Raw genomic sequence first — 25,965 nt, 5'->3', positions numbered from 1 at the left:
TTTTATATATATATATATATATATATATATATATATATATATATATATACACACCACATCTTCTTTATCCATTCATTCATCAATGGACATTTGGGCTCTTTGCATGCTTTGGCTATTGTTGATAGTGCTGCTATAAACATTGGGGTGCATGTGCCCCTTCGAAACAGCATACCTGTATCCCTTGGATAAATACCTAGTAGTACAATTGCTGGGTCGTAGGGTAGTTCTATTTTTAATTTTTTGAGGAATCTCCATACTGTTTTCCAGAGTGGCTGCACCAGCTTGCGTTCCTACCAGCAGTAGGAGATCCTCTTTCTCCACATCCTCGTCAACATCTGTTGTTGCCTGAGTTGTTAATGTTAGCCATTCCGACAGCTGTGAGGTGGTATCTTATTGTGGTTTTGATTTGTATTTCCCTGATGGTGAGTGATGTTGAGCATTTTTTCATGTGTCAGTTGGCCATCTGGATGTCTTCTCTGGAGAAGTGTCTATTCATGTCTTTTGCCCATTTCTTCACTGATTATTTGTTTTTTGGGTGTTGAGTTTGATAAGTTCTTTATAGATTTTGGATACTAACCCTTTATCTGATATGTCATTTGCAAATATCTTCTCCCATTCTGTCAGTTGCCTTTTAGTTTTGCTTATGGTTTCCTTCGCTGTGCAGAAGCTTTTTATTTTGGTGAGGTCCCAATAGTTCATTTTTGCTTTTGTTTCCCTTGCCTCTGGAGACGTGTTGAGTAAGAAGTTGCTGCGGCCAAGCTCAAAGAGGTTTTTGCCTGCTTTCTCCTTGAGGAGTTTGATGGCTTCCTGCCTTACATTTAGGTGTTTCATCCATTTTGAGTTTATTTTTGTGTATGGTGTAAGAAAATGGTCCAGGTTCATTTTTCTGCATGTTGCTGTCCACTTTTCCCAGCATCACTTGCTGAAGAGACTATCTTTATTCCATTGGATTGGATATTCTTTCCTGCTTTGTCAAAGATTAGTTGGCCATACGTTTGTGGGTCCACTTCTGGGTTCTCTGTTCTGTTCCATTGATCTGAGTGCCTGTTCTTGTGCCAGTACCATACTGTCTTGATGATTACAGCTTTGCAATACAGCTTGAAGTCCATAAACTATGAGCATCTTATAGACAGGGTTGTCCTAGTTGATCTTGTTTCTTTGGTATCTTAGTTTCTTTGGTACTTAGCATAATACTTGGAATAGCATAACCATTAAATTTCTTGATTGAAAATTAAGATTAACTCTTAACAGTTAAGTGAATGTTTGTGTTTTGGTCAAAAATACAGAAATAACCAACTAATAAAACAAAACATGATCAGTCTCTGGATGTTGTGGATGTTTCAAACTGAAACTGCCTTACACTTGTCTAATATTTTCTTATTCCCCTCACTTTTTCCTGGCATGTAATGGGCACCCCTTTGGAACAGTGCTATCGTATTTTTGCCTTTTACTAACAAATAACTTTTCATCATAAAATTTAATCTTCCTATATTGCTGTATATCCAGAAAAGAGAGAATTAGATTTTAGCCATTTTTGTCTTTCTAGGTTTTCTGTTAAACTCTTTCTACAGATCATTTTAGGTAGACTGTGGAGGAAAGATATAACCCTAGAAAAAATATATTTTGGTTATTAATTCCTTGGTTCATTCAGTAGGTGTTTATTGAACAGAGTTATACTTTAGACCATTAGTTTTCAACTTCTCTGCATTCACATTTGACAAGGTTAAAGATTTTGTTATGACATTACAGTAATTACCACCTTTCTTGGGTGTTGAGTAGACATTGTATCCTATATCTCTTCTCAAAATAAGTTGTACTTGTTCTACATCATATACAATAACCCACTTAGATATATCCTGTCTGATTAACATCACTATATGTTATTGTATATTATACATAGTTTTAAATTTAGCACACCAGTGAGGAGTTTGTGCTGCTTATTATTTGGGAATTAGCAGGGGCTTAACTAATAGAGATAGTTCTAAAGATAGAGTACAATGAAAAACTGTGAATAGGCAGAATTACCCCTGAAACTGCATTAATTGATACTTATTGCCAAATTAGGTGCCATGTTGGAGTCTAATGTACCATTCCTTAATAAGGTAAATCTGGCCAGTTTTCTGTCTACTATTAGAAGAGTACTACCCTTTGTTGAGCACCAGATGCTCATCAAGGTGACATTTGGCATGAAAAATACCTGTTTGTTTATTTATTTATTTTTTAACATTTATTTATTGCCGAGAGACAGAGCATGAACAGGGGAGGGGCAGAGAGAGAGGGAGACACAGAATCAGAAGCAGGCTCCAGGCTCTGAGCTGTCAGCAGAGAGCCCAATGTGGGACTTGAACCCACGAACCATGAGATCATGACCTGAGCTGAAGTCGGACACTCAGCTGACTGAGCCATCCAGGTACCCCAATATTTATTTTTGAGAGAGAATGAGAACAGGGGAGGGGCAGAGAAAGAGGGAGAGAGGATCTGAAGAGGGCTCTGTGCTGACAACAGAGAGCTGATATGGGGCTCCAACTCATGAACTGTGAGATCATGACTTGAGCCAAAGTTGGATGCTTAACTGACTTAGCCACCCAGGTGCCCCCCAAAATAGCTATTTTTAAATATTAGACCCAGACAGTCTTAGCAAGGTGAACATCAGCAAGATATAACTGGGAATAGAGATCAACAGAACTAAACCAGCAGCAAAATTATTTGGTGGGGTATTTGCTTATTAAGTAAATTGTAGGTGGAGTCACTTCTACTATTTAAATTATATTTGTTTCTCTCTAGGGGTAGGATTGAGTTCACTGTAGTAGTGAGCACTTACTGCAATTCCACTGAGTTGTACTATAAAAATGAGTAAAAACCAGTCTCTTTCTTTGAGAAGTTTGCAGTCTAAATAGGAAGTCAAGACATGCATGTACTGGGGGGGAAAATCAACAACAGAGAAAACAACTTTAAGAATTGGGAAGGACAGGGCAATATGTTCTAATTTTAAATGTACTGTTGTTATTAATAGTAGAGTTGAAGGCTTTTTCCAGGATCTGTGAAATTTTTCATGGGATTTTTTTTTTTTAACATTTATTTATTTTTGAGACAGAGAGAGACAGAGCATGAACAGGGGAGGGTCAGAGAGAGGGAGACACAGAATCTGAAACAGGCTCCAGGCTCTGAGCTGTCAGAACAGAGCCCGACGCGGGGCTCGAACTCACAGACCGTGAGATCATGACCTGAGCCGAAGTCGGCCGCTTAACCGACTGACCCACCCAGGTGCCCCCGTGGGATTTTTTTTTTAATAGGGCTAAAGAAATATGAAATTCTTCAGAGCTACTGATCACTACATCCATTTTGTGAAAAGCATCATGGGAAGGGTGATGGAAAGGAAGAGAAGTCTGTGTTCTCAGTAGGGATAATACAGTGCTCACAAAAGCTTGTCCGTTTGTTTTATTCTCTTGACTTTGTTATTGCTTAGTCTTGGTAGGAGATTAGGTATATGAGAAGTATGCATTGTGAAACTCAGAAAGGTTGTAAGTAGTGAATATTAATTGCAACTGAAATGCAAATGGTCAATTATTTGAGTTTATAAGGTACAATTATGATAAGTATAGGGCAACTCAACTGGTGTTGGCAGGATAGTTCCAAAAATTTCAGCCTTATATAATTATGAACTATACACATTTGTGTATTGGAAAATAGGGTAGGAAATGTAACTAACATTTTGAGACTTTATATATAATGTTTTTTATTATTTTTTTTTATTTTTGAGAGAAAGAGAGACAAAGTGCGAGCTGGGAGGGGCAGAGAGAGAGGGAGACAGAATCCAAAGCAGGCTCCAGGCTCTGAGCTCTCAGCATAGAGCCTGATGCAGGTCCTGAACTCACAGACTGCAAGATCATGACCTGAGCTGAAGTCGGACGCCCAACCAACCGAACCACCCAGATGCCCCATTGAGACTTTTATATGTGCTAAGTGCTGTACTGTATATTTTATGTAGTTTTTTTCATTCAATATTAGTAACAAGTAAAAAGATTGACATTAGTATTCTTACATTACAGAGGAAACAATTCCAGCAAATAAATAAATTAGAAATAGGAAAGCAGGTCTCTGGCTGGTTTCAGATTCTGTATTCTTCCCACTACAATCATGATGCCCCAGTAGGTACATCATATATCCTATTTGCTTTTTCTCTACAGGTCATCCTCCATATTCTCTATACTCACAGATATGACTGTTAATAGAACTCATTTTACAAATGTATAATGGGTAGAATGTGTTAATGAAAACTCATTTAAATATGTATGGGCTTTCTTTGTCCTGAAACTGTGTAGATAAAGGTAGCACATTTGTTTTGCTTGTCTTTGAAAAATATTAAGTAGAAAAATACCCAGTGTAACTTGATGTTGTATTACAGATCTTAATTATTATAATTGAGCTGTCAATGGTGATAAGAAAGTGAAATCAGAACTCTTACAACTTTTTCCCTAAAGCTTTCAGAATATTAATAGAAATATTTTGTAGTTTTGTTACAATTTTTAGCTTTAGCAAAAGCCATTCTGGTTGGATTTGAATTATTTTTTTCTCACTAATCTTTATTCTCTGCTTCTTCAGAAGGGATTCACCCCCTTAGTATATACCCAAATTTCGAACTATGGAGGTTCATCAGAATTTTAGAAAGAATAGGTAATTTGTTTTCATTAGTTTTAAGTAATACATTTATTCTTTTTCATTTCCTACAGTTTGTCAGATATGGCTCTACATATTATGATGATGATCTTAATTTAGACATTATTAAAATGGCATTATAGCCTTATATTTGTCTCTGTAGCACAATATCATTTACTAATTCATACTTTCGTCTCCCATTACATAATAATACCTTATTTTAGCAGGTAGTATAGGCTATTAAAAGTTTGACAGATACCCAAGATGAAAACACAAGTAAGGTAAAACCTCGGATTGCAAGTAACTTTTTCTGCGAGTGATCTGCAAGACGAGCAAACATTTCTAATCAATTTTAAGTTGATAAATGAGTGATGTCTTGCAATACAAGTAGTATGTGACACTGAATGTCACATGATCACAAGTGAGCCAGTGGTTCTTGAAATTCACTTTGATATACAAGTGCTTTGGATTGCAAGCATGTTTCCAGAACAAATTATGCTCACAAACCAAGGTTTTACTGTATTTGTTATTATATAACATTATTGCTTTCTGTTTTGAGAAGCAAATCAAGGTCGATCCAAGGCTTTTTTTGTTTATAAAAGTATATGTAAGGTTTTTTGATTTTGGGTGTTTTGTCTTGTTTTGTTTTTTTGAAATGCAGTAAGTCAAAGACTTGTTTATTGGAGTCCTAAAATAAGTATCATTTTTTTAAGTGCAGGTAATCCTTGATTTATAAACAGCTGACTTTAAAAGGTTTTTTTTTTTTTTCATAGAATGACTGGCTTCGTATGTTCTTTCGTAGAAAGACTCGTTTTGTTTTTCCACCTAGTAGAGCCATAGTACCACTTTTCTCAAACTGTTATTGGTGCTAGAAATTTCTTTTACTTTTTTCTTCTTTCCTTCTCATTGCCTTTGTTTCATTCTTTTATATGTAGCCCCCAATTTTATCCCACTACTGCTACCACCAACTTGGCAACCAGTAATGACAAAGTCATCTTCTTTCCCATCCATATAAATCCTATCACTCTGTTTTGTTGTCACTAACTTAGTGGTTCTTAAGTGAGGGCAGTTCCTCCCTCACTCCTGCCTTCCCAGAGGATAGGTGGCAATGTCTGGAGATATTTTGGGTTGTCACAGCTGGCAGTGGGTGGGAAGAAGTATGCTTTTGGTATCTAGTAGGTAGTGGCTGGGGATGCTGCTAATCATCCTATAATAAATAGGACAAGCCCTCGTCTTTAACAAATGCCAGTAGTGCCAATGACAAGAACTTACATTAGCTCTCTTCAAGCATCAGCTCTGTGTTTTTTTCAACTCTCCTAGAACTAAATTTAGACACCCCTATCCCAAGGTCTCGTAATACCTTGTGAAACATTTTTTCACATTCTTTTTTTTTTTTAACTTTTATTTATAGATCTTGTCAATGTGACTGCATACCTCTTGAGGGCAGAGGTTGTATATTCATATTGGTGCCCCAATTTGTGGTATAATGCCAGGTACGTAGTGAGAGCTCCATAGATGAATAATTGCCTGCATAAATAAGACACCCTGGACTTCTCTGTTACCTTTACAGCACTTCCAAAAACTTCCACTTGCTCACCTCTCTCTCTTATCTTTTCTTTCCGACCTCCACTCATTATGTATCTCATCAAATATTAGTGTACCAAGCCTATCACCAATATATGTAGTTCCTAAAAATGTGGATCTGCCCACAGTTTTCAAACCGAATATTGACAGTCCAGGGTTTATTCATAAATGTTTTTATTAAAGACAGGCAAATACCATGGTTTGAACATACAGACCAACTACAGTTAACAATGCTTGTTCTAAGGAGATATCCCAGATAAATTCTTAATTCTTACTTGCTTTTGAGATACGTTGCCGTCCTATCCTTGCCCCATAGATTCTTAGTGTTTAATCTGGCTGGTGATGCCTGGCACTAATACTTCCCTCTCTAGCATCTTCTCACTTTGGCATGGCATTTGAGTTCCAGTCCTTTCTTATGTCTTACCATGACTTCCTTGTATGCTGTGCTCAACTGTCCCCTCATACATAGTCTTTTGTACATACTGCCTGATGCTCCCTATACAGACCCTTTCTTCCCACACATTCTTCTGTCTCAGTCAGTACACATGTGACATTTTTGAAGCTTTTCCTTAGACTCCAAGATCGAGTGATATATGCCTTCTTTGCATCCATAGCACGTTGTGCCTACCCTTGCATAGTGTTAATAGAAAGGCAGTTGCAATATTTGTCTTTCTCACTGAGAGGAGTCTATGCTTTCAAGGCATTCCTAGTGCTGTGTGTGTGTGTGTGTGTGTGTGTGTGTGTGTGTAAAATATTACATACTACATATGTAATAAGCATTGGTTGTGTGAGAATGAATGAGCCAGAATACCTCTTCCAACCTGCAAAAATCACACCAGTCTGATTAAACCTTTCTGCTAGGAAATGGAAATGAATCCAAATGTTGAGAGCCTTTGGAGAAGATGGTATAAAGAGATAAATTTTATGTTCACTGGCAGGTTTATCAGCTTAATCAGAGGGCTACACCTCTAGGTCACACTAGCTTTACCCTTTGTCAAGCTAATGACCTTACCGACTGGTACTTTAATCATATACCGACTGGTACTTTAATTGAGGGTTTTTACAGTGTATTTTGAAAATATATTCAGTTGCCCCTGCACAGAGAAGGAACTCCAAAACCAGATGTGGTGGCGATGATGGGCACTTGGAGGCATTCTGATTTGTGTACCAAACTAGCCACATTCAGAAACTTCATTTACTGGTTTGTGAAAAGTTTTTCCTTGCCAAAGAGGAGGGCAGGGGAAATTATTTAAAACTTGGAAACAAGCTGTTGCTTTGAAAGTTGTATTAATATTTTTTAGAATATTTCAGAATGATAAATAAAACATGATCCAAAATAAAAAGAGAGGTTGGATTTTCTTAGGTGAGATTAAGAATGACTATCATGATTTGCTTTGTTGTTGCTGTTTTTGACAGTATCAAAACTAGTAACCTCTGTTTTCTCCTGCATCTGCAAAATCTGGATGAGATTCTATTGTGAAATTTTTTGAATTAGCTTTATGCTTGAGGGTACTTGCCTATATAGTGAACTTTGAAAAGCATCTAGGTACCTTTGCCTATCCACTCAAGCAAGAACTATAGACTTGACTGTAATCGGATGGTACTATTCACAGCTGATTCTGTCACTAGCAGCTGTGTGACTGCAGACAGGATACCTAACCTCTAAGCCTTATTTTGTTCGTTTGTAAAAAAAGATCAATGTGTTTGGGCACATGTAATGATAGCAGTTTTCATTATCATCTTCATTGCTGAAATCTTATCATTAGAAATTAATTTCATTAGGTTAAGAATCTCCTTTTTTAATTTTTTTAATGTTTATTTATTTTTGAGAGAGAGATAGTGTAAGTGGGGGAGGGGCAGAGAGAGAGCGAGCGAGAGACACAGAATCTAAAGCAGGCATCAGGCTTTGTGCTAATAGCACAGAACCTGAGACAGGACCCAAACTCACAAACCATGAGATCATGACCTGAGCCAAAGTCGGACACTGAGCCACCGACTGAGCCACCTAGGCACCCCAGGTTAAGAATCTCTTAAGATGCAATTTTCTTTCTTAAAAGCACTTTAACATTAATTAAGGCTATGTGCAAATGCAGTAGTAGACAGTTACCTTACAACACAGCCTAAGGGCTTATTGTAAAAGAGTGGGAAGAAAGGATAGAAAGGGACTCTGAATGGCTGGATACTCCCCCAAAGTCCCAGAGGAATATAAATCATCAGGAATTAGACCTGACACTACTTTGTCTTGACCTCAGCTTTTGGTTCTTCTCACAGAATCTGAAAGCCATTTACTTCCCCTAACCCTTCATTTCCCTCCTGGTGGGTCTTTGACTGTTACATGTCAGGAGTGGTTTTATCTGCCCTCTGGAAAACAAAGGTACCTGATGATAGGGGCCGCAGCACTTGAAGAGCAGAAGGCAGAAGTTCTGGGTCAACTCTGTCAAGGGCCAGCACATAGACTCATACATTTAGAATGGAGGGAAGATGCCATTTGGCAGTCCTTTGTTTTGCCATGGAGTGGCATAGGCTTAGGCTCTCTTGCAATAACAGAAACCAGAGGGGAGCAAAGTAATCACAAAGAAAAAAATAATTGAAAAATATAAAAACTATGTGATATCACACCCCAACATGGAAACCTGTCAAGGGTTGTATGTGTTGTCAGATGTTTTGTGATGTCCCTTAAGATAACAAAAAAACATCAGTAATTATAATCGCAGCAATAACAATAGTGTATTATTGAACACACACTTCATTCCAGGGCCAGTGTAAGATGCTTTAGTGGATTTTCCCTCTTATTCTCCACAACAACCTCATGAGGGAGTTAAGTTATTCCTGATTTTATACATGAAAAAACACGAAGAGAAGCTAAGTAATTTGCACACAGCTACACCACCTAACAAGTAGAGGCACCAGGAGTACGTATGAACAATGGGACTTTGGAACCAGCTCTCTCAACCACTGGGCTCTACTGCTTCCTCCTCTGATCAGTGATTCTATGGCCATGTCTACTGTCCCATAGTGGCCATCCTTCCTGGAGGTTCCCAGCTAAGACATGAACCTGAGCTTATGCTGAGGAATAACTCCCATGAGGTTTTCTGTTAAGACTACTGAGTGGTACCTTCACTGTAGCCTTTGCTCTACATAAAGGTGGAGAAAAAGAGACATCTTTTGCATCCATAGCTACACTTGAGATACAGAAATTGTATGCACTACACAGCCAGGAAGTTACACCAGCATCTCCCAAAACTGCTTCCCACGGAGATGTATTTGACCACAGGCCTCCTTTATTTTCCCTACCACAAAACCTGTTAACCTAGAAAGGAGAATTTTACAGTTTGGAAAATGCTGTTTTAGACATTAAGATACTGATTGGTTAGTTGGCTAGCTGCCTGGCTGGCCGGCTGGTTTATGGAATTAGCCTAAGCATGATGCTTATAAATCTTAAGAATTATAGAACCTTGGCTGACCTCAGTCAAAATTATTTTGTGCCAAGGTTTCTGCCACCCCCATAAGCCCCCCAACTTTTTATCGAAGTGTAACATACATACACGAAAGGTACAGCTCAATTAATTATCACATCTACTCAGCCCCCAGAAGACCCCACGTGTGCGTTTTCTAGGGCTGCCATAATAAGTGCCACAAACTGGGTGACTTAAAACAACAGAAATTTATTGTTTCGCGATTCCGGAGGTTAGAAGTCTAAAAGCAAGATGTCATCAGGGCCACGCTCCCTCTGAAATCCATAGGGGAATCCTTCCTTGCCTCTTGCTATCTTCTGGTGGTCTGTGGGCAATCTTTGGCTTTCTTGGCTTGCAGCTGCATCATTGCAGGTCTCTGCCTCATTGTCACATGGTGCCTTTCCTGTGTGTCTCTGTCTTCACATGGTTTCCTTCTAAGGATAGCAGTCATATTGGATTAGGGGACCATTCTAGTCCTGTATGACCTCATCTTAACTAATTACATCTGTAAGGAACCTATTTCCAAAAAAAGGTTATTTTCTGAGGTTAGATTTCAACGTGTCCTTTTTGGGAGGGGGACGGTTTGACCCAGACACCCCCATGTTCCACTCCAATCAGTACACCTTCCTCCTTCACAAAGGTAACAGCAAACTGGTAAATAATAACAACATTATACCAAATCAGTGGTAATGAGCAAGGAGATAATGATGTAGACACTCCACATGCTCTGCCTGGACATACACATGGAATTTTGACTTTCTTGGCCCTGCCTCTAGGTACTGATTTTGATTCTATTAATTACTTTATACAGTCTCTCCACTTTTGCATCCAGAAGTTTCTCCTACAACCCTCAGTCAACCTATTTGCATTTTAGTACTGTTAATCTCTTCTATGTTATACTAATTTTTTTTCAAGTAGTTGTTTACACAAGCCTTCAAGAACTGGTTTTAAAAATGAGCATTGCTTACCCAACTAACGTGGATGGATCTAGAGGGTATAATGCTAAGATTTTAAGTCAGTCAGAGAAAGACAAATTCCATATGATTTCACTCATATGTGGACTTAAACAAAACCAAGAAAAGAAGAGAAAACAAAAAACCGATTCTTAAACACAGAGAACAAACTGGTAGTTGCCAGAAGGGAGGTGGGTCAGAGGATGGGTGAAACAGTGAAGGGGATTAAGAGTACACTTACCATGATGAGCACTGAATAATGTGCAGAATTGTTGAAGTATTATGTTGTTCACCTGAAACTACTATAGCAGTATGTTAATTATACTTGAATTTTTTTAAAATCTAATTAGCACAATAAATCAGTATTGCTGAAAACATTTTTTATGTTTAACTTTTTCAACGTTTTTTAAAATTTATTTTTGAGAGACAGAGCACAAGTGGGTGAGGGGCAGAGAGAGAGGGAGACAGAGAATCTGAAGCAGGATCCGGGCTTTGAGCTGTCAGCACAGAGCCCGATGCAGGGCTTGAACCCAAGAACCATGAGATCATGACCTAAGCTGAAGTTGATGCTCAACCAACTGAGCCACCGAGGCGCCCTGAAAACACTTATGTTTTTATATTATTGTCCTACTTTCATAAGCCTTGGAGATCTCCTCTTGCTTAATTTGGGGGGAGTGGGGGTCTGGCAGAATAGTATATTCTTAAAGTGTCCCTCCCATATAATGAACTGATACGTTATTGTAGCTTCCTGAAGTATTATCTTATCTACTTAAGAAACAGCAAGAGATGGGGCACCTGGGTGGCTCAGTTGGTTAAGCCTCCGACTTCAGCTCAGGTCACGATCTCACGGTCCGTGAGTTGGAGCCCTGCATCAGGCTCTGGGCTGATGGCTTAGAGCCTGGAACCTGCTTCCGATTCTGTGTCTCCCTCTCTCTCTGCCCCTCCCCTGTTCATGCTCTGTCTCTCTCTGTCTCAAAAATAAATAAACGTTAAAAAAAAAAAATTAAAAAAGAAACAGCAAGAGGATTTATACAGATTACCATCAGCATAAATTTATTAATCAAAAATAAGCCTAAATGTTAAGAGCATTCAGAAACAAAGTGAAGAATTTTATAAACAAGAAGGCTTTTTTTTCCTAAATCCTATCATTAATTTTTTAGGTTTGTATATTTTTCCTAAATTATTCCAACTGGGATTAGTCCAACTGGTTTGAATAAAGATGAGAAAAAAAACAGTCTTACAAACTAGTGGTATAAACCTTTGCAACTAGATGGTTTTGACTAGTGAATGAACAAAGGCTCATAAGCATTTCTGTGACTTGGCAAAGTCACATAGTCAGAGATACCAAGGACCAACCAGACACTGAGGAAAACTCAAAGCAACGGAAGACTTATTTTTAGGTGGTGATGTTTTAAATCTAATCTTAGGAAGAAATGCTGTTAATCCTTGGGTCAAATTACTATAAAAATGATATATTTTGATCTGAGATAAGAAGATAGGAATTCACTGTCAAACACCAAAACGGATAAAGGAGGGTCAGAATTCTTTTGAGTACCATGTAATTGCTGCCTGACTTCAAGCACTGTCCACAATTTCACTGGAAGATGCACTGTGTAGGTAGCTATGAAAGCAATTTTAAGGCAGATTTTTATTTACACTGCAGATATACTTCACCAGCCTTCTCATTTCCCATAAAACATTTTATGGCAAAGGCAATTTAAAAATTTTTTTTAATTTATGTTTTGTAAAGAAGATAAACCAGAAACTAATACGTCAAACTTGCTGCTTGATGCCATATTGAGTCCCAGAAATGACCTGGCATTATGAATGATTCTTCTTCAAAAGGATTAATGAATACATAATGTTTTTTTCTCTTTCTTTTTCTAGCCAAGGACCCTTGTCATCCATTAGAGCGGTAATCAAGAGATGTAAGTTTGGTTTTTCCTGCTCTGTATTTTCCTCTGTGATATTTTAAATGATGGTCTAGATTTCCAGCAAGTTACTGTATTTGATAAATCTTACAAAGAATCCAAAAAAGTAGCTTTTCACTTCTTCTGAGGAGTAACAAACCATTTCAGACAAGCAGCTAGTTTTTCAGCTTTCTTTTCAACTTTCATTTATTGATAAGCCAGTTCCTCAGAATAATATTTTTTCTCTTATTATAACTAAACTTTTTAAAAATCTGGATAATCTATTCAATTTTTATGATCTAATATAAATTTTATGTAACCATTTTCCATAGGTAGAGACATCTGATGGATGCAAAAAAATATATCAAACCCTGTCCTTTTTGATTCATTTGCTTCCATAGTGTTTTTATCATTTATTTATTTTGAGAGAGAGAGAGAGAGAGAGAGAGAGAGAGAGAGCGCCAAGGAGGGGCAGAGAGAGAGAGAGAGAGAGAGAGAGAGAGAATCCCAAGCAGGCTCCATGCTGTCAGCATAGAGCCAGATGTGGGCTCGATCCCACAAATCATGAAATTATGACCTGAGCCAAAATCAAGAGTCAGGCGCTTAACCAACTGAGCCACCCAGGCACCTCTCCACAGTGTTTTTAAGTAACGATATAAATGCCTGTGGAGATTGGCTCACTTCCACATACAAGATAGAAGTGCCATAATAGAATTCTCTCCAAAATGGTACATTCGTACTTTCATCCTTACCTCTTGGTTAAAGCTTTACCAACCCTGTTGGTTAAAACTTGCTCTTGGTGTAAAATTTTAATAAGCTTTTTAACATAGGTCTCTGCAAATTTCCCTTTTCAAATAGAACATGGACTACCTATTACAAACAGAGATAAGGAAGGGATTTTTTTTTTTAACCAGCAAAAATGAATTTGTTCAAGAATAGCAGAGAATTGTAATCCAGGACCCGCAAACTATAGCAAAACCATAGGCAAGTCTTCAGAACAAAGGACAGGAACATTCTTTTATAGAGAAAAGGTGGAGAGATGGGAAGGCTGTTATAAACAAAAAGCCCATGGGAGTAAGCTAAGGAGTAAAAAATATAGTGGCTTCTTACTGGCTGAGTTATGGCTGGGCTTTTGCTAGGGAGAAGGAAAACCCTCCTTCTTGCTGATGGGATAATAAAATAGTATCTGCTGAGGCCCATCTCTTCCTGTTGGATTTGCAGTTGACAAGTGGTAGAACTTGTTTCAATTCCATTCTTAATGAAGTTGCCCATAAGAAAGGGATTTTTAGATGTTCTTTGCATTGTTTGAGCTGAGGTCACCACCTGAGGAGAATGTATCATAGTTTTAGAAACATAATTTGTAATATTTAGTATAAATTTAGAATATCTACAGGTTCTAAAGAGCATACATTTGAACCATTGCTGTGCAGATTTTGTAAGGTGGCAATACAGAAAGATATTCCACATTTCTCACATTTTATTTTTGTTGGTGGTGAATTATAAAGATGTGGGAATGCCAGTGTATTTTGGAGGGACTTCAGATATGAAAATTAAAAATTCATGCCTTAGAACACTTTGAAGTGGTGGGTATGTGGAGAAGACAGGGTACAGAGAGAATTTAAAAAGAAAATTAGGGTCTGGAATTTAGGCAAGAATATTTTGCTGGAGATATAATTTGGGGTAATCAAGGCAAAACCCAGCAGTAGCTAAACACTTCAAGAAAAACGTACAGGCTAGAGATGACAAAGGACAGAATCTTGGGAAGTGACATCTGAGGCCAAGCTCTGCCTTTAAGGAGCCATAGGGCAAAAGATGAATGACCCAAAAAAAACCTCTGCCCTGCTAATAAGGAGGAGAGACTGAGTCCTGTCTACTAGCTTCTTACCTTTCCTCTCTCTTGGGTTTTAGGACTTCTGTGTTGGGGATTGTAATTTGTACCTGACTCCCCATAGATCCTCCATGATGGATCTTGCTTACCTTAAGGCCCCTGTGCCATACAAAGCATAAGGAGAGGGCAGTTACGGTGGAGTGGGCAAAAACCAGGGATGGCTGTGTGTTTAAAGGTCAAGGGAGAGGAGGTTTTTTAAAGAATAAGGGAACCACAGATAACTCTTCATGCTGCAGCAATGACAAGCCAAAGGTAGCTGAGAATAGGTCATTGTATGTGGCCCTTAGGTGGTCAGTGGTGACCTCTGAGAGAGCAGTTTCAATAGAACATTGAAGTTGGAAGCCACACTTCAATTTAAATAATGAATGGAATATGTGGAAGTTGGGACAGCAGGGCAAGGCTGCTCTTCCATGGCATTTGGTGGTAAACACAAGAAGGAAGGGCTGAGGAGTGTCAAGCAGAGAGGAGATTTGAACATAGACTGTTCAGGATAAGGAAGCTTGGAGACGTTTGCAGGCAATGGTGAAGGAATCAGTGGAGAGATCAGACTGGAGCATAAAAAGAGGAAATTGGTGAAATAGGGCCATAGCGAAGAGGACAGAGGAGATGAAACAAAGGGAGAACTCTGCCTTTGAGGTATCTTTAAAAAAAGACAAAACTAAGTTGTGTTTCAATTTTTATATATCAGTTACTTAGCGTACACTGAAGAAGTAGTTGCTGGTAGTGTTTATTCCTGGATGTTTAGGCAAGGACACCAGATAACCTCATGTGTTGTTGTGTAAATACAAAATGAAAAATAATTATGTCATCCCCTTTTTCACTTTTTGCCCATTCTGTAAGAAAAAGTTGCAAACAATTTTTGTCTTCCCCAACCCAGTGAAATGTTTGTTTTACTCTCCCATACTTAGTCATCTTTCTCTGGCAAGGAGAAAGACTTCATCACATTTTTAAAGCAATATTCCTTCGCTGGTTGTATTTTAAATTCTTCCATAATGATACTCCTTCCAATCAAGCCTTGAGGTCCATTTTGCATTCATCCTCACGAACCCTAAATACTGTGGGTAAAAATCTTGAAAGTATTATAGTTGGATATATCTGGAATTTCATACTTTTCCTTTCATTAACTTTTTGAGAGAAAATTGTATTCTGAAGTTTAGATTCGGCTAATATTCATTGCATACTGTAAGTTGGGAAATGTTCACATAAATTGTAAAGCAGTGCTCTGCATGGTAGATGTTTAACCCCATTTTACAGATGGAGGGTCACTGAGTTAGAAAAGGTTAAATGGCTTCACAAGGTAGACCTGAGATGTGAACCCAGACTTCTGACTACAAGGCCATTGAGCTTTCAACTCCACAGATGTTCTTGTTACCATGTCAGACATGTCTAACTCATACCCAGTCTCAAACAAGTGTAGTTACTTATTTTCTTTTATTGTGATTTTCATTGGCAAGGTGGTACTATAGCAAGGATGCTTGTAATATAATAATCCTTCTATGTGTTTATTTCTTCTGGTCATCATTTAGTCAATAATTTTGAGTTATTTAGAATTAGGATCAACATCCAGCTCTCCTAGCTCCAAAAGGAGTTAAACTGCTTCAAGGAACAAACACTCCCAGCCCTTCCCATTAATAGGCTGTGTGACCTGGGATAATTCATTTAACCTCTCTGTGTCACAGCCTCCTCATCTGTAAGATTGGAGTAGGATGATCACTGAGGTTCTTTCTTGGCTTATGATCCTGTTGGAATTTAGGAGGATTCTTTATTAGTGCTAATATTGCAAATCCAGATCTCAGGCTTTTATAAACAGTTGAGTAGGAATTTGTTTTGTACTTAGAATTTAACTATATGAACTGGAAAAGCTTGAAAATAATTCTTGTGTCATTGTAAAATGATACGATAACTTTGTGGTCTTAATCCGAAATGCAATTTGTGGAAGGGACTAAATGAAAAGTGTTCCTCTATATGGGCATTGGTGGCAAATTGCATTTTCCTGGCAGCAACTACACCAAATCAGTGTAATCTGGGAAGGTGAGAATGAGGGGAAGTGGATAGTTAAGAAATTAGCAGGAAGAGTGTGACACACTGTATGAAAATCTAAAGTGTTTGTACCTACTAAATTTGTTCAACACTGACAAAAAGTGTCAGTCATCCTATAAGGATCAAGAGAGATTTCATAGATGAGTAAATGTGAGGGAAAAAAAATTTAAAGCAGGAGACAGGAAAGCAGTGATTCTCAAAGGATGTGGAGGAGATCTGCAAGTCAGGTTGAGAGACTTTCTCTTGCTCATCCTGCTACCTCCAGAATGGGAGGACCGCTCTGCTAACAGTGGTCACTAACCACCGCTGGTGTGAAGGGGGAGAATCAAGTGAAAAACCACTGGTTTGAGAGAATGTCAATAGACTACCGGATTGCCTTTTAAGTACTGCGTTCATACTTTAAAATTAATCCCTATTGAAGTAGCAGAATGACTTTGCAAAATAGTTTTTAGACTTTATTTTTTGCATTGTTGTTAAAAACTGTAGGTAGATTTGTTTTTACTGGGGTTGTGTGGGTGGATGTCCCGGTCGGGACAGATATATCTTTGCCGCAGCAGATTTCTTTACTCTCTGAAACTGGTACATCAAGTTTTCTTTTCCATCTAAGTGTGCAGAGTTGGGGAAAAACAGTGGAATGGCAGAACAGTCCTGTTCCTGAATTCCTTTTAAAGCATAGGCAACTGGTTCACTCTTTTTTTCCTCCCTTTCCTCTTCTATAACCCCTTCTTTTTTTCCCTTAGCACTCATGAATAGTGCACAGCAAAAATGCCCCGTGGAAGAGGTATGTTTGTGACAATAACATAATGTCTTTTGATAGTGTTGTGTCCGCTGATTCTGGCTGTCGTGATGGTGGTGATGTGATTGTAGCCCGCTTGGTGAGCCTCTGACTTAATGAACCCATTCTTACGAATCAGATGCACGACTCAGAGCTTGAGCCTCTCTGTCCTCTTTTATTCCAGTAGACAAAATGCATCTCAGCTTGGTCTAGCTCTTGATAAAAATGTAACAGTCATATCAGTTAATGGTGTGAATCTAGGACTCCTGAGACACTTTGCCAGCCCAGCAGAGGGTCAGCTGCCACAGCCTCAACTCCAGCCTCGGTTTCCTTCCCACCCCCCACCTCTATCCCCACCCCCTGCTGCCTGGCTTTGGCAGCCTGCTTGTTCAGGGAGAATCAGAAGTTAATAGGAAGAAAGAAAGGATTCATACCCTCAACCTTTTCAAATCAGAACAACTGAAAATGTAGAGTACTGGAGAGATATGAAGGCAACTGATAGAAATAGTTTAGATCTGAAACAAATTCCCCTTTGTACACGTATCTTTGCAGTATAGCGTTTAAAGATTTTCTTAAAGGAATCATTAGAATGTGCTTCTTGAAAATAGGAATAATGTTCCGTTACACATATGTGTGATATGTGACACCATTTTCCAGATCTTATGATTAAGACTTGACTTAGTTTTAAAATAAAATTTGCAGAAAGTGTCAGCCATCTAGCTTTTTGAGTTTGAAGCTTGAAGGAAAAGTCTGTGCTGCATGTATATAATATGTACTATAAACATGTTTATAAAAGTGTTTTGAACAGTTTTTACATTATTATTCTCTTTAAATTTAAGTAGTAGAACAATTTAAACGTTATAAAATTCTGGAAAAATTAGAAAATAGATGAAAATTTGACCCCTTTCACTTTCTTTGCAATAGAGTTGTAAATAAACATGACAAAAGTATAGTCATATGGATTAAAATAAAAATTTTTTCTGCCCATTGTAATTCATGTCATCATCCTAAAGCTCTTACCAGGCAGTTTGTGTTTAATAGCTATCTTCCTTTCTCTTTCATTCTTCAGATTATTTTCAGAACCATGGAATGTGCTTTCAGGAATTTTTGAAATCTGTATTTTCTTATGTAATTCAAATATATAACCATAATTTTATGCCATATAAAAAGATAATTTTGATTTGCTTTTCTACTTATGGATGTTAAAATTCGTACATCTTCATTGATTTCAAGTATAAGTTAATTTTTTCCAATAATGTATCCTATAAAAATGTAAACCTTTATTAAATGTACTGATTTTGTACTATACCAGTTTTTTTTTTCTTCTATAGCTTCTCGGACTTCTTTTCAGAGCGAGCTTCATCGAGATAGGAGGTATGGTTATAACAGAGGTCATATATTCTGCTAATGAAATCAAAGTGTGCTGTCAGCAAGTTAAATATTTCTCTTTCATAAGCAATGTATAACATAAGCAATGTTCTACTTCATCGGTATATTTCCTAATTTAATCTATAAGTTTGAATGATGGAAATTTTGCTGGGAGAAGAAGCGATACAAACCTCAAAATGTTCTTTTGGCAATAATTATTTACTGAAGTTAAGTTTTTAAATGTTTATTAAGCAACTGGTATATGTAAAACACTGTTGTAACTGCTTCAAAGAAATGCTTTGTACCTCCCAGCTACTTAGTAAATGTTGCATAAGTAAATGGATGACAAGATAGAAAATTGAATGGAACAATAAGGAAAGAGAAAGAGTCAGGCTGGATAGATAGCTGAATGGATAAATGGCTGGATGGCTGGTTGGAGCGAAGGCAAGAGGAAGGAGGAAGTCACTGAGTAGATAAAAGGAAGGACCAGTAGGCAGACAAACAGATGGTAGAATGGATGGAAGCATGGACAGGTGGATAAATAGATGGGTGGAATTTTATAAAACAGGGACCCTGCTTTCACATTTCTTACAGACTATAGTATACAGTAATGAAAAATGAGGATTTTAGAGTCAGACATAACCAAGTTCAAATTTTGACTTCATTGCCTTCTCACTGTGTGACCCTGGGCAAGCTGCTCAACCTTTTCTAGCTTCTGTATTCCTATCTTTAAAGTGTTGCTAATCAGGGGCATCTGGCTGACTCAGTCAGTAGAGCATGCAACTCTTGATCTCAAGGTTATAAGTTTGAGCCCCATGTTGGATGTAGAGGTTACTTAAAAATAAAGTTGTTTTTTTTTTTAAATGCTGCTAATCATACCTATCTCAAGGCTGTCATAAGGATTATTACATGTGTAGTGCTTAACATTTATTAACTAGTAACTCCTATTATTCAAATAAAAGTTGTAAGCAGGGGTTTTTAGGTATTGCAATTCACATTTAATCAATAAGCAGATTCTACTGTTTTATGGGCTAGCATGAGAATGTGTGTATATGCCCAGTTTTGATAATAGCAGTGCTTTTTATTTTTATTTTTATTTTCTGTAGAGTGCTAGAGAAAGGTAGAGCAGATATCAGTCATCATCCCTATTTGTTAGATGAGAAAACTGAGGCTAAGAGAGGTTGATCATTTGCCCAGGGTCACACAGTTGGTATTAGTTAGGAAATCAGGTTGAGTATTAAGTTTAAACATGAGAATGTAGAATCAGATTAAGAAAATGGTGAATCACTGTGGCTCCTCAGTATTAAAGATTAATGATCAAATTCATATACAAAACTGACCAGGAGCACAGACACACATGTCACGGTCTGGAAGTGAACAAGGAAAGATAACTTTGAATTGGGGTAGAGTTGGGTGAGGAGGAAAGGATATTCTTTTTATATGGTATTGTGTCTGAGTATATAATTTATAATGGCAGAAAACTAAGCAATTGTACTTCACTGGTGTACTTTTCTACCTTGCCATATATTTATGTTTGTGGTATAGGCTAGACAGTAGAACCCTGGAATGAAGAGATTGTATGGGGCCTAGTTAGTTCTTATCCTTATCAACCAAAGAAGAGCTAAGTGGGCCGAGGGTACATCTCTAACATTGAGGCCCAGAGTCCTAGAAGATGACTGTCATTTGCTCCCTTGATAGCCCAGGCCAGGTCATTTCTGTGATTATGGCAGTTCTTATGTAACTTTTGGGGGAGAGGTGGTTGTTTTCACGAATCTTTGACAATTTGCAGATAGACAATAGCTTGTTACCGACCTGCAAACCCTCACTGAGGTCTTGTCTGCTAGGCGCCCAGAGATTACCATTGTGGCAGCTGAGCCCCTAAGGCCAGCCTCGTGGTTTCCAGGAGCTCCACCCCCAGGATTGGGATTTCCCCCACCTTCTGCAGCAGGCCCTTGGAGGCCCAGTGAGCTGGTTCCTGCTGAGGTAAATAAGTATCACATTATCTCTTTGCATTTTATTTTTATTTTTTTAATGTTTATTTTTTTTGAGAGAAAGAGTATGTGTACATGCACAAATGGGGGAGGGGCAGGGAGAGAGGAGAGAGAGAGAATCGCAAGCAGTCTCTGTGCCTCCTGGGAGGATTCTCTTCTCTTTCCTCTCTCTCTGTCCCTCCCTTGCTCATACTCACTCACTCTGTCTTTCTCTCTCTCAAAATAAATAAATAAAACTTAAAAAAAAAAAAAAAAGAGTCAGACGCTTAACTGACCGAGTCACCCAGGCACCCCTACATTTTATTTTTAAAATTAAGTTCAAAGACAAGAAAAGTGAGACGTTTAACATTTTGGCTATTTGTCCATAGATGTCTAAAATCTTCATTCTTTATTTTGCAGCTCCCACCATCTTATGAACAAGTCATAAAAGAAATCAACCAAGTTCAAGTTAACACTACGAATAATAATAATGCTGCTGCCACTCCAAGGCACACAATTACTTCTGCAACTCAGACTGACTTTTCAGATGAAATAGACAACCATCTGCCTCAAAGTAGTGCAAGTAATTTGTCTTCCCTAATTCTGACCTAGTTCTAGGAAAGTAATCAGTAGGCTTCTAGCCTTTAAAATAATTTGCAACTTGTGCATAATTCATTGAGCTCTGCTTCCCAGTCACTGTGATCACTGTATGCTTTCTTTATTTTGACTTGGTGTGATTATTACAGTAGATCATTCTTATGAGCCGCAGGCCCCGTCTCTGGGACTCACCCTAGTTCATATCACAAAAACATCATCCTTTTAACTCATGGTTGTATTATTGCTAATCTTCTGAATTCCCATTGAGAAGGATGTTATATTCAGCAATGTAACTTTGATGGGATGTTAAAGGTGGTTGTCCTGTTAAGCTTTTAAAAAGCATTGTGTTCGAATAACAGAGATGAGAGTATGTTACTTTGGAAAAGTAAAACAAGAAATGTTGGAATCCTGATGAGAGAGAAAGTGTTTGCGTGATAAATCTACTGAGAATCAAGAACTTAATGGTGTTTTAAAATAATTGGTAATGAATATTTCTTTTATGAATAAATACAACGTGAAGAACACTCTTGTGAAAAGCTGAATATAAACATCTCCCCCTTGATTTTGGAATTACTTTTTATCAATTAAGGAAATCAAAATCTCTTGATATTCTACATGTATATTTTTTAAAAATCTGTGTATCTTCTATTTTTTTTTCTTTAAATTATAATGGTGCAACTTCTTTCTGTTGCTTTTGGTCTTGTCAGCACTACAGGCACCTCTCAAGCCTCTCCATCCTTCCTCAGTGGTCTCAGCCAGTGATCATCCAACGGATGTGCCACCTCTAATAGTCTTTGATATTTCTGAAGAACAGAATTGTCCAGAGAACTCCAGTGCTCCAAGATGTCCAGTGCCAAGACCAAGATCAAAAGCCAACCTCAGACCAATAGCCAGAGATAGTCACATTAAAGAGCAAAATCACCAGAAAATTAGCCCTGTGGCCACAGAAAGGGAATCCTCCCCGAGCGAGCCCCAGTCTCTGTTGGACAGCACCAACAACTTGGATAGTCAGGCAGTGATGAACATTATGAACACAGAACGAAGCCAAAATAGTGTTGTTTCAAGAATCAAAGCATTTGAGGGTCAGACAAATAAAGAAACCTCGGGACTGTCTGTGAAACCAGAAATTGTTCCCCGCACACTCCCCCCAAGACCTGCTGTTCCCTCAGGGAAACCCACAGTGGCTCCCAAACCAGCTGCTAACAGAGCTTCTGGAGAATGGGACTCCTGGACTGAAAACAGACTCAAGGTGGCCTCTCGGGAGGGGCTCACCCCACACCCTCCACCACAAGAGGTAGGGAGCATCCCAGTAACCAAACCTGAATTGCCAAAGAAACCAAATGCTGGCCTTATACGAAGTGTTAATCCTGAGATTCCTGGAGGGGGACCTGTGGCCGAGAGCCCTGATGGTGGGAAGAAAGTTCCAACTCCTGCTCCTCGGCCTTTGTTGCCGAAGAAATCGGTTTCCTTAGAAAACCCCGGCCCTGCAGCTTTGCTGAAACCAGTCACCATTCCTCCCCGACTCTCAGTGGCGTCACAGACCAAAGCATTCAGGTCACTGGGAGAAGGACCCTCAGCCAACTCCACAGTTACAGCTCTGCAAAGCAAGCCTTCAGGGGACATCGACCTCATCAGTTTTGATGACGATGTTTTACCCACCCCACCCGGGAACCTGGTTGAAGAATCTGTTGGTTCAGAGATGGTTCTGGGTGAGTAAAAATCAGAAGTGGAAGGGAGTGTAAACTCCTCAGAGGGCATCTTGAATGGCACTTGCTGTTTTAGTTTCTAACACATAAGTTATTGAGTTGTGTATGTGTGTGTACACATATGCATATGTGTATATATAGAAGATAGAAACACAGAAAGTTTAAGAAACATGGAGCTGGGTAGGAGATAGAGACAGAGAAGGAAGGGAAAATATGGGATGGGGGGAGATGGAGATGGAGAAAGAGGGAGACACATGTTGATGACTGTTACATGAGCCAGGAATAAGCAGACTCGGTCTAACGACAAAACTAGGTGTGAGGTTGGCTCCCTTGCTTTGGCAGGTGGAGATTCAAGCATCAGGGAAATGCAGGGGAAATTTCTCATAGATGGGAAATCATGCAGTGGCCCCAGAAAGGCTCCTCAGATTGAACCAGCCTCACTGGGAGTGCCAGAAGAGATGCCAGCCCTGGGACGGACTCTGGCAAGAGCAAAGCAAGGAATGAGGAGGACCCAGCCATATGTTGCAAATTTTTTTTTCAGTAATCTTCACAGAACGTCTTCCCTTGGGAATGCAAAGTTTTGTAAATAAAATACAACAGCTGTAAGTTTCCTGCCAAGATCAGGACAATTAAATTTCTCAAGAGGAAATTCAGAGAGTATGTTTTCTTTCCTCACACTATTCAGATGGAGAATATGATCATAAAGCTTATCTTTGATTTGTCAGAGTAAGCTGCTTTACTTGTCATTGAGGATTTCTTTTACTGCTGTTTACTTACTTGGGTAAATTTTGTGAACATATAAGCTTAATAGTATTTTCAAAAGGTTAGCTGTCATCTTATAAATGTTTAACATGCATCAAAATGGCATAAGCTCTGTGATTCAAAACCAAATTCTGCACAGCACAAGTGTATTTTAAGTGATAACAAACATACTTATTAAATATTTATCCTGCACACATTAAACTGGCTATAGCTTGCGTCTTGTCTATAAGGGGTAGAAGGAAAGATGTTAGAATATATTAAGATTCGGCAATGTTCCAAATCCTGTGGTAGATACCCAGACATACATCATTTAATTTCATACTTGTAGTAAACCTCTGCAAGGGATTGTTGTCCTCAGTTTGCAGAAGAAAATGAGACTGAGAGAAATCAATGGGTAACTTGCCCAGTGTCCTAACACTAACAGTTTTCAAGGTATGATTCAAACTGTATTTCTTTTAAGTTTTATTTATTTATTTTGAGAGAGAGAGCACACACAAGAGCAGGGGAGGGGCAAAGAGAAAGGGATAGAGAATCCCAAGCAGGCTCCATGCTGTCAGCACAGAGCCTGACGTGAGGCTCGATCTCACGAACCATGAAATCATGACCTGAGCCAAGATTAAGAATCAGATGCTTAACCAACTAAAACGCCCAACGTGCCCCAAAACTCCGTCTTTTTATTCTAAATCTAGTATATTTTTCATTACATTATGTTGCTACCCAACATTTTCATGAATCATTACACCAGGGAACACTTTGAAAACTTTTCAAGTCTTTGTTATGTCATTTTCTTACTTAAACCTTTTTGGTGTTACAAAGTTCAGGGTGGGACAGGGATGGGTAAATCCAACAACAGCAAGCCGAGAAGAGGTGGAAATGATACAACCCAAAGAAATACCACCTTTTGTAGAAACCACTGGATTCTGTGGGGATGGCAACTTGGTTAATAACTGCTGAAAATTTATTCCATGTCATCAAACAGATAATTATAGTCATCTTCAAAAAGAAGGTCAACCATATACATTCCACATGAATATAGTCTCATGCTTCATACTCAGCCTTTTCTGTTTCTTGATTTCTCCCACTTCACTGCACAACATTTAATTATTTAGGCAGTCTTTCAGCAAAATGTGTAATTTGTTTGCCCTCCCTGACTTTAACCATTGCTCTCAACTGTGGAGGTGTACTGAACATTTACTTTCTCTTCTTTCTAACCTGCACATCCCATAGTAACTCCATCATATACCCGGCCTTCCCTAGAGAATCCTAGAGATCATCTTTGAGTCTTCCTATCTGTCACCCAGTGGCTGTTTGTTTGGACTTGGAGTGAGATGGGCCAGAGCCTACCACTTAATTGCTGTGTGACTTTGGGCAATTTACTTGACCTGACAGCGCCTCAGTTTCCTCATCTATAAAACGAGGTAATAATAACTCCTCATGGAGGTAATGCAAGGATTAAATGTGATTATGCAGGGAAGCCCTGTCCCAGTGTCTGAAACATGGGAAGTGCCCATTAAGTAGTAGTTATTATTGTTACTTCTTGCTCTTAACATCCGATTAGTTACCAACTCCTGCTGGCTGGTTTAGCCTTCTAAGTGGTTCTTGAGTCTTCCTCTCATTTTCATCCCCCCTCTGCTGCCCCACATTAGGACTCTGGCCAGATTACTGCAGTGGCCTCCTAAATTGAGCCCCTGCTTCTGTGTCAAACCTATCATCCTCCATATCATGGCTTCCCAAGGGATTTTTTTCTAGAGTGTAATTTGGACCTCATTGCTTCCCTGCTTACTGTCCTCCAGAGGCCTTTAGGATCACCTATGAATTCCTCAACATGCAGAGAGATTTTTGTTTGTGTATTGATTTGGGGCTTTGTGACTTTTTGATGGTATATCAATAGCATTGTCTTTGTAAATAAAGGATTATGGTCTCTTTGTGAAACCTTACTCAATCATCCTGGCATTAGCCAGAAACTGGGAGAGAACATGAGAAAAAGAGGAACTCACAAATATGTCTTTCCTTCTTTTCTTTCCCTCAGAAATAAAGAAAATCTAATAAAGTAGTTTTCATAAAATGAGGTTGCCATATTAATCTCAGAAAATAGAGATCAGAAAATACTGGAGCTATGAAAACATTATAAAGATTAGAAAAATTATTAAAGGAAAACTCATAAAACAAGCAATTTAATATTGGATTCATTTCTTGGGTAGAATGCCTTCCAGGTTAATGTAACAGAGCTGAGAAGTATTAGCAATTCCTCTTCACACCTTTACAAATCATACCCAGTTGTCAAAAAAAAGAGGCAGAATG

The 25,965-nt window shown here is 38.5% G+C and overlaps 1 protein-coding gene across 2 annotated transcripts in view; it reads left to right on the top strand.

The window, feature by feature from the left end:
* The window catches only part of SH3D19 (SH3 domain containing 19), a 185,824-nt gene that overhangs the window by 116,680 nt on the left and 43,179 nt on the right, over positions 1 to 25,965 (top strand). The window contains exons 3-8 of one of the 2 annotated variants that reach the window (XM_049632270.1): positions 12,536 to 12,576; positions 17,227 to 17,267; positions 18,593 to 18,635; positions 20,474 to 20,612; positions 21,020 to 21,173; positions 21,904 to 22,905. In XM_049632270.1, the coding sequence (XP_049488227.1) occupies positions 17,252 to 17,267; positions 18,593 to 18,635; positions 20,474 to 20,612; positions 21,020 to 21,173; positions 21,904 to 22,905 (1,354 nt within the window). In that variant the 5' untranslated portion in view covers positions 12,536 to 12,576; positions 17,227 to 17,251. Of the gene's footprint in view, positions 1 to 12,535; positions 12,577 to 17,226; positions 17,268 to 18,592; positions 18,636 to 20,473; positions 20,613 to 21,019; positions 21,183 to 21,903; positions 22,906 to 25,965 lie in introns of both variants that reach the window. The other variant, XM_049632269.1, reaches the window with a different exon arrangement.

The sequence above is a fragment of the Panthera uncia genome, chromosome B1 (genome assembly GCF_023721935.1).
Source record: "Panthera uncia isolate 11264 chromosome B1, Puncia_PCG_1.0, whole genome shotgun sequence".
NCBI lineage: Eukaryota > Metazoa > Chordata > Mammalia > Carnivora > Felidae > Panthera > Panthera uncia.
The sequence above is the reverse complement of the archived record's forward strand: the minus strand, read 5'-3'. Positions and strand labels throughout refer to the sequence as shown.